General features: G+C 38.6%; 1 protein-coding gene across 2 annotated transcripts; it reads right to left on the reverse strand.

The window, feature by feature from the left end:
* Positions 1-4,914: 4,914 nt before the first annotated feature.
* Positions 4,915-8,805, reverse strand: LOC143188779 (uncharacterized). 2 transcript variants are annotated; one of them, XM_076393221.1, is made up of 5 exons: positions 8,594-8,805; positions 7,284-7,358; positions 6,896-7,202; positions 6,360-6,823; positions 4,915-6,276 (listed from the first exon to the last, which is right to left on the reverse strand). In XM_076393221.1, exons 3-5 carry the CDS (start codon positions 7,113-7,115, stop codon positions 5,728-5,730), a joined length of 1,233 nt encoding a protein of 410 aa, XP_076249336.1. In that variant the 5' UTR covers positions 7,116-7,202; positions 7,284-7,358; positions 8,594-8,805; the 3' UTR covers positions 4,915-5,727. The 2 variants fall into 2 exon arrangements, with proteins under 2 accessions (XP_076249336.1, XP_076249335.1); XM_076393220.1 differs by having other exon boundaries at positions 8,545-8,805.
* Positions 8,806-8,872: the final 67 nt, after the last annotated feature.

Below are 8,872 nucleotides of genomic sequence, written 5' to 3' on the forward strand. Positions count from 1 at the left end.
AGTTTGAAAGTCCTGCAGATCCAGTTTAGAAACTAGGAAACTCGTAATCAAACATGTTAGTTTCAAACATTGTCCATCCCACGCACGATTGCGCCAACAACAATGCAAAATGGCGTAGGAGAATTTGCATTAGAATATAAGCACTCAAGGTTCGACATTTAATGTCTCCTGTTGCTCTATATGGTGGCATGATGCACAACCGCATTGCAGGGCGCCGCGCGTTGTAACGAGATCAATGGACCTGTCGCTACGGGTTAAGTGCACTGTTCGCGAGAACACAAGCAAAATCGAACACGTCGTGAGACGGAGCACTTCATGCAGAAGAAGGCTGAAGTTTATTTCAGAAAAATTCAAGGATAATTTCCCTTATTGAACTCTGAAGGAATATTCATCGATCTTATGTGGGTACATGTATTAAAAGTTTCAATGCCTCCTTTAAGATGTAGATTACATTCAAATAAGGTCTATGGCTATAAAAATCCACAGTTTCAAAAATATTCTAAAACTGCTTTCAAAAATTTGCAATATTTTTTCCTGTAGAGTTCTTTTAATTGCAGAATTACAAGTGTGTTTATTCTTTCGATAAAAGTTTTAACCGAACATAAATATCGTGAACCATCAGTGGCCCACAGTGTACAGAACGTGTTAAACGTGCCACCTAAAGAATTAAACATTCATTAGCCCTCATGCACACTTCCTCCCAATCTTCCTTCAAAAGCAGTCAATTTTCATATTTACAATTATACTTAGATTTACAATTGCACAAATCGAGTCTTCCCAAAGACTTCCCAAAACACGATGAATCTTGTACAAAACTGATACTTAGCTCACTCGACGAAAGAGTAAAAATTCAGAAAATACAAATGCGACGAAGACTGGGTTCAGCTCACTGTCTAATGTTTGCAGACAGTGTTTGCACAATACCGACAATTATCAGCAGCTGCAGGCATCAGCTAGATACCAGCTTTGTTTCCCTAAAGTAGACAGCCAAATTGAGAAAGAACTGAAACATTATTAAGGGCTTCCCCAATTTTTTCCATTCCTCAGAATCACAGAGTCTTTATGCAAATCAACGTTCCTTTCTCGCGTTCGACCTTTCGCTCGGCAGAAGATTCCGCTTACTCGGTGTCAATCAGAACCGGTATAGCTCAAGGAAAATCGAATGAGAAAGGACGCAGTAATTAAATGTTCCATCCACACGATTTCTACGTGAAAAGACACAGTATGCCACAAAAAATGTTCTTCGGTATCGTTACCATCGACACGCACCTGTTCCATATGTTAGAAGACGCGTCTCCGGTGACAATGTGATCGAGATAAGGAATAGGTACATACATTTTTGTGCCAGCGTACACTGTAGTAAATGCTACAGGACACGAGCACCGTTTCAAAGAGCGAACGAAATGGCTCTATACGGTCTATAACATTTTATAGCGTAGCTAAATTATTTTTACGACTCCAGAAGGAATGCACTAACCTTTTGAGTGATCGCAGTCGAAGCGTCTACGTCCCTTCAACGCTAATCACTACACCGATTAAAATAGGTTATCATTAACGCTTTGCTCGTTAAGCAAATTGCAAGGCTCAGAAAGCGAGCAGTCGGGGGAAAAGTTTCGTACGAAAAAACTATCGACCATAGAGCGACCAGAGACGAATCGCAACGAAACGCCTATCAGGAAGCACTAGATATGTTGTCTGTTTGATTACGCCTGTAAAAATCTGGTCCTACGAGTTAATTTCTGTCCTTGAGGCTGTGGTGTTTATATTTGAACGCGGTCCTGCAGTGATGTTAAATTGACGTTCAATTAAACGAAATTAATACTTGAGCGTGGTTATTAATTGGCGCCAAAACGCGATCCGATAGTGAGGCGCGCGGGGTGTTGCGTCATGTTGACGATCAATAATCGAAAAAGTCGAATTAATGCTTAATCATTTAATGTGATGCTTATGGAACAAGCATCTCTAAAATTCGAAAAAATTCTTTAGAACAGGTTGGCCGCGTATTGAACCTCTTTTTAACGAAACTGAACTCAAAATGTGTCACCATACTGTACAAAAGCAATTTCCATTGCAAACTGTAGATTTGAATAAAACGAATAGAAGAGACCACGATGTAGGTTTAGAAAGAATTGTAATGTGTTTCCCTACCCGCATTCGACTTCCACATGGCACAGCCGGTATAATCATCAACAGTTAATTTCACATTCACGATACCAGCATGACTCAACTCGGGAAATACTTCAGATCCTTTTTCTTATCGTACAGTAAAGGTAAATGACGAAAAGATAAACATGCCTGAGTTAAGTTTGTGTTACTCCATGAGTAGATCTTAGTTAGATTAAGAAAAGTGAAGTAACAGTGGAAACTCCACAAATATAACTCCACAATCTACTTCTAACCTAGATCTAATCTAAACCTATCCAGGCCTAATCCAAGCGCAAACCCAACATTCTAAATATTGATCACCATAATTCATGAAATAGAAAGAAAACGCCTCCATGCAAAACTAGCGCTATAATCAACAGAATAAATCCTTCAACGTAACGTAGAAGATACTCTAACATTTTAAACAATACATATACAGTATATAATAAAATAAAATAAAACCACCCTCAGAACATTAGGTCTCGCCAAACATTCAAATAATATTAACACTCACGCCCCCTATCGAAAAAATATGAAAAAGCACAAGAAAAATAAAGCAATACGTTATATACATGGTACAAAATGAAATAAAGAGATATCTACGGATCGTCCCACACCAGGCGCGACAAGTGGTCATCCACCCGCACGCCGTCGCACATAGACAAATTTCACGAAAATACGAGCGACGTGATGGTACGGGTTGCTTGTGCACCGTTCGCGAAGAGGGTCACCCCTCCGCGCGATAATAAATCCATTCGACGCGATCGAAACGCACCAGATGGAACGGAGCACCGGCTCAATGTGACCGACTTGTTGGATGCACGCGCGTACACGTGCACCCGATTGCAGTACGCTGTAGCGGCGACTGTTAAATTGCAAAACCCAACAAAAGGACGGTCGAGGTGGTTGCTGCACAGTGGCGGTACTTACAATCGAGGATGAACAGCGGCCCGTGTTCCCGCTCGAGCCGATCGGATCGCCACGGGGAACGCGAAAATTCGCACAAATATCTCGAGCGCAACAGTAAGGCCACACCACTGATCGAACGGAGCCCGGCACTGTACCATACGACGCACTGTTAGCAACCGAGGCGCCAATAGGCATACAGGAAATCGGGACGACCGGGATCGATAGCCAACACCCGTGCACTTGCGAACGCGTTGGCCCACCAATAGGGAAGGTCTCGCGAAACCAAATACTCCCGGCGCGTGTTTCGAGTTCTCGACTTCGTGACCTTCGATCGGTAAAGTGGACTTCCTATGGGCGACAGAACGATGCGCGCGCGCTCGCGACTCACGCGTGAATGCGGGACCGGCCGCACGTGCACCCTGGCCGGACCTATTCCTCTTCCACCGCGCTCGACCAATCAGCGTGGACCACCTGTTACCAGCGCACTGTACTGACGCCTGGCGGGAAGGGACGGCGACACCTGCGCGCGCATCGCGTCCCTTTTTCCTCAGTAATGGCGGTCGATCGGTTTGAATCGCGGTGGCGCGGTAATTAGCTTGGCGGAGTTTTGGGCTGTGAGGAAGTGTGTCGACGTTTTGCTGGTACATTTCGGTTACTCGATGGGCTTGGTAAACGTAGAGGTATAAAAGCTTGTATAAATTTTGTGGGAATGTGGTCGGGGCATTAAAACGCTGGGAGAACATTTCGCGATTGCCATAGTTGGGCATACGATCTTGATTTGTTGATCGTGTTTTATTGTATCATTGCGGTAGTTTTTGAAATGTACTTAATTATATTTGCACAATGCATAGTTTGCAGAAAATAGCTCAAGGTTATGTAAATAATTCGTGGCGTGGGTTCGAGGTTTGGGATAGAGAAAGGATATTTGGTATGGTATGCTTTCTTTCTTGCTTCCTTTGCACATGCGCATTAGTTTTACCGCTTTCGGTTGTCCATTTCCATTTCAATAATAAGTATTATAAATCCAGTGTTATTTTTCGCATCTTGTATTATTTATTAGAAGTAAAATAGGAAAAGTAAAGGCTAGTGAGGAAACGAAAAGTATTGGTATTAATTTCGACATTCGATGCATTGCCTCTAAAACTATTGACGTGACATAGCCGCGAAGATTTGACTTTTTTATTTGTTCCGTTTCGTTAAAACTTTGTCCGTCTCGTAATATGTAATACGATAAATCGCGCGCGTGTGTGTGGATTGTGTGAAACTTAAGTATGATCCTTTGGATAGCTCTACGGATAATGTTCAGATCTTTCAGAGGGATGGATTGGACATTTTTCCTTCAACAATAAATGTAAATATAATCATTTCTTTATTATATCTTTCATTCTTAATATTCATTGTATAATTAACAAGGAGCATTGAAATCATAAAGAAGATAGTTATTCTTTGATTGATACACATCTTATTAATAGATTCCAATATTGTATGTTTCTAATGGCGGAAATATTTGAAAATTTATAATTTCTTCCTGTTTTCCATTGATAATTTTACAGATTCGTATGAGTTTTGACGCTATAGCACATACAATATTACATTACACGTTACATTCTATTATTTTGAAATTAATCAAATGATTGAATTGATTGAAATTTTACTCACAATCAGTGATATATTTCTATTAATGTTGTGTTCAGAAATTTATTTCACATACATATTTCTTGCTTGTAAGGTAGTACACATTTTTTTGTTAAATTTTCTGAATCACTGTTTCAATTCATGACTAACGTAATATAATACATTATTCATAGCTATATTCTGTATTCTATTACGACAATGCTTTAATAAGTATGCACGGATAAATCTTTGGAGAATAGTTTTATTCGTAAATGAAGATTCTTATTACATAACGCTAGAATTTAGATAAATGCTCTCTTGTGGTACAAGTGTCGGATATATTATTCAATCTTTGAATAAGCTATAGTTTACATTTGTATCCTGAACAAGCTAGAAAAATAAGTCTCTCTACTACAAAATAAATTTCGAAGCAATTTCTTTATTCGAATATTATTGTACATCATGCAACTATGGTGCCCACGCCAGTAGAAAAATTATATTTTTACCAATCATAGGTTTATTTTGTCCCGACCTCTACACTTATATTTTTATCAGGTACAACACAAGCCTGAACAAAATATGATTATGTGATCTCTTATTCTCAAACCTCTTAGAAGGATATATTTTCAACTGTAGTCATCTTTATCTTTATCTTTACTTCGTATCCTTTTTTCAATTCTTAACATGAACAATAAAATATTCCATCGTATAATATAATAAAAAATATTTTAAATATTCCTTGAAAAACAAACAAACATTGTGCAGCAAACATTTACAAAAGAGTACATGTAATAAACATATTTTGACAAATACACTTTTCTTTTGAAGAATCATTTGCTACAATTAAAATAAAATTCTTTTTTTTGAAACTATCTATTAACAAAATGATGAATCTAATTCAGTACTATAACCAGTTTCTGGTACGTAATTACGTGAATAATGTAAATCAATTAATGTTTCAAGTGTATGTATTCACACTATAAAACTCAGAACATTTACAAAAACAAAAAAAAATTACGCATCGTTCGCGCATAACGAATACTTCGAACAGTACAACAATTAAGACTCCTTTTTCAAAGCAGATTTTAGTAACGCACTGCGCATTGATGTTACAAGTTTCTCCAGTTCTTCAACTTTCATCTTCAGTATCCTATTATCTTTTTCCAATTCAATTGCTTTCATCGTCATTTCATTCTCTTTCGCTTTCTTGTTCATCCGTGACTTTCTCGAGGCTTCGTTATTCTTTTCCCGAGATTCGCGATAATGTAGAGCATTCGTTCGATCTTCTGAATCGGTATCGGTATGACGTCTCCTGCTTTGTCGCCCCCGTTTTACTACTTTATTATGTGAGATCTTTTCAACTCTGTTGCTAACAGATGTTCTTGGTTTTTCTGGTTTTTGAGATGTATTAGGTGTCGCTGTAGAAGATGAAGCTCTGGTTGATGCTGCTCGACTTCGCACATTTTCTTGGGCGGTTGGCCTAATTTCTGTTTTCACTTTAGTTTGAGTCTGTGGAATTATTGTTTGCACTTTAGTGGACGACCATGATGGTTTCGATAGTACCGAAGAGTCTGTTGAAACACTGTCTTCCGGAGAATGCATTTCATCCTAAAACACATACATGATTATTCTTTATAAGCTAGTATCTACCATTAATCGTGTGAAGTAAACAGTGATATTTGTGAACTCACATCACAAAGGTATGACAACAAATCGAACGTGTCCGATCCGTTATTTGCAACTGAGTACAGTAAATCCCACGAATCTCGCTGATTTTCAGTAGACTCAACGGAAGTCTTATAAGCATCATCCATATTTGCGTCTTCTCCTTGATACTTGAATTGGAGTGGCATACTGACGTTCGAATTGTTCTGTCTACTCCAGGATGTTGTATTTGTAGCGGGTGTTGTTCCTTTTGTTAGCTTTACCCACGAGTTGGATGTATTCGATTGTAAAGTAGTATGATGTTCCTTTTGACACTTGTTAGTTACATCGGACATAGATTGTAAGCTGTTGGGGCAATTATTGTTCAAATGTTCGTTTAACTTAACAGAGTTCATTCTTGTGCTCCACTTTTCTTCAGCCTCTACATTCGGCAAATCTATCAATCCCCCCTTTTCTGACGACAAAATGCTAGAGCCCTCGTATTTCGTACCTTAAAAGTATTGATGTAGAATATTAAGAGGGCCCTTATACATTTATATTGTAACCATAAATTTATACAAACCTGATAGTTTAGCAGTAGGTGATTCACCTATATGAAAACCGCATTGACCCTGGAACGTGTCTATGCACCAGCCGCTTAAATCCTGGAAGTTCTCTTCCCATGTAGAGGATGCTGCTTTTTCCTCTTCCTTTATTATATTTGTCTTTGGCTGTGGAAATACCCACTGTTCTTTTAGTAATTCTGACTCCATTGTTGGAGATAGCAAAGGAACTGTATCCATTTTTGAACACTTTTCCTCTAGTGGCTGCAATCTCACGCCACGAGAAGCAGATGACAGAAGAGGCTGATGGTTGCATGATTTTGATACCTAGAATATTTTTTCCTTAAATTTTTTTCAACACTATTTTCCTTAGCAGAAGCCTATACAGACTTATACTAAGATACTCACGCTATACACGCCTCTTTTCTCAAATGAAATGTTGCTGGTCGTTGGGCTTTCGTAAATAGGAGGGATTTTGGACACCTATAAGCAAAAGATAGAATTCTAATCAAACTTTTGATACATAGCAAAAATAATACTTTATACGGCAATAATTAATGCATCTGAAACATATTTTTTACCATATTACAACAAAACAGAAGTTGTTAAAAGATATACTGTAAAATTTTCAATAAGGAGAAAAAACCTTATATTTAATAATGAATCATTCATTTACATACTCTATTTATTTTCTTCTTTCCAATATGAAAACTCTAAAAATTAAGATAAAGAAACAATCAACTCATTCTATCAAGTTTAATTACTATATCAGAAAGGTAATGCTAATTTATCATGATAATGGTATTAATATTCTCTGAAAAAGATATCTGATCTGTTAGAGATAATATAAATAATATTAAGTCTGGTATTAAAACAGTATCCAACCATAATCATCAGACAGAATTAAAAGCAGAGTAACAGTAAGCAATGAATTGCTTACAACATAAAAAGAAAAACATTTGATTAAAATAATACAGTCAGTTGTACTCTAAAACTTTTTTCTACCACAACAGAACCACGTTTGCCCAGAAACGCAGCTCCCAGCAAACATATGCATACAACATAATATTTACATTCGCGGAACGCGTAAATCTACAACCTCTGCTTTCTTTCATCAATGACACCTCGATTTCTGAATCAAACGTGTTACGCATTAAGAATTGGGTACAGGCATGCAATCGCAACACAACGTGGATCGATTCAATAGAATCGTGCTCCATCATCCGTGCGGTTCACGGACTGTCCCAAACGATCATGCTCCTCGTACGCAGCAGACACGTTTTTATCGAGTCTCCTTTCCACAATATATATCTCTTATCGACCAGCAAATGCTGTACAGACAGTCAGACAACGTACATTTTACGTTGCTATCTTACTAACCTCGTTACGTAACAGACACCGCTAACTTATATTAATCGTATCCCAGCGAACCGGCTTAGAATATATATAAGTATGCACAATGCTCGAATACCCGAATTTGCAAAAAACGTTCCTGCGACGTTCAATTTACACCGATGACAAAGAATTTTCTGGAATACTATATTTACACCCGCGCAAAATATAGTCAATCGCGTCGTGCAAACGTTTGATCGATCCACGGCTACGTTACACGGCGTAATTTTTCGGTCGTCCACCAGATTAGCTCGACCAACGCCGAAATTATGCCTACCTCGAATTATATAACACCATACCAACGAGGATGGTCCTTTTTCACTCACCCTCCCTGAGACAATCCGTGTTTTTGCTCCTTCCACTTGGAACGCGAAGAATTAATGCACTGAACGATGTCTTGCTCCCAAATGCGTTTGTTTTGAAGTGATCTCGTACCGTGACCAAAGCACAAACTTTCCGCACCACCGTCACTGTACAAATCCTCTTCGCTGAATGCGAGCTGGAACGACGGCAGTGCCGGATTAAACCCACGTCACGAGACTACGCTCGTCACGTTCCGAGCTGGTTCGTTCTACGTGATCTTTAATTTCGTCACTGCTGGCCAA

The sequence above is a fragment of the Calliopsis andreniformis genome, chromosome 3, assembly GCF_051401765.1.
Source record: "Calliopsis andreniformis isolate RMS-2024a chromosome 3, iyCalAndr_principal, whole genome shotgun sequence".
Taxonomy (NCBI): Eukaryota; Metazoa; Arthropoda; class Insecta; order Hymenoptera; family Andrenidae; genus Calliopsis; species Calliopsis andreniformis.

Coding starts and splice junctions, on each gene's coding strand:
- LOC143188779 (XM_076393221.1), bottom strand. CDS start 7,115: ATGGATACAGTTCCTTTGCTATCTCCAACAATGGAGTCAGAATTACTA. Junction 6,824..6,895: donor ACCTACTGCTAAACTATCAG/GTTTGTATAAAT, acceptor AATACTTTTAAG/GTACGAAATACGAGGGCTCT. Junction 6,277..6,359: donor TGTTGTCATACCTTTGTGAT/GTGAGTTCACAA, acceptor TATGTGTTTTAG/GATGAAATGCATTCTCCGGA.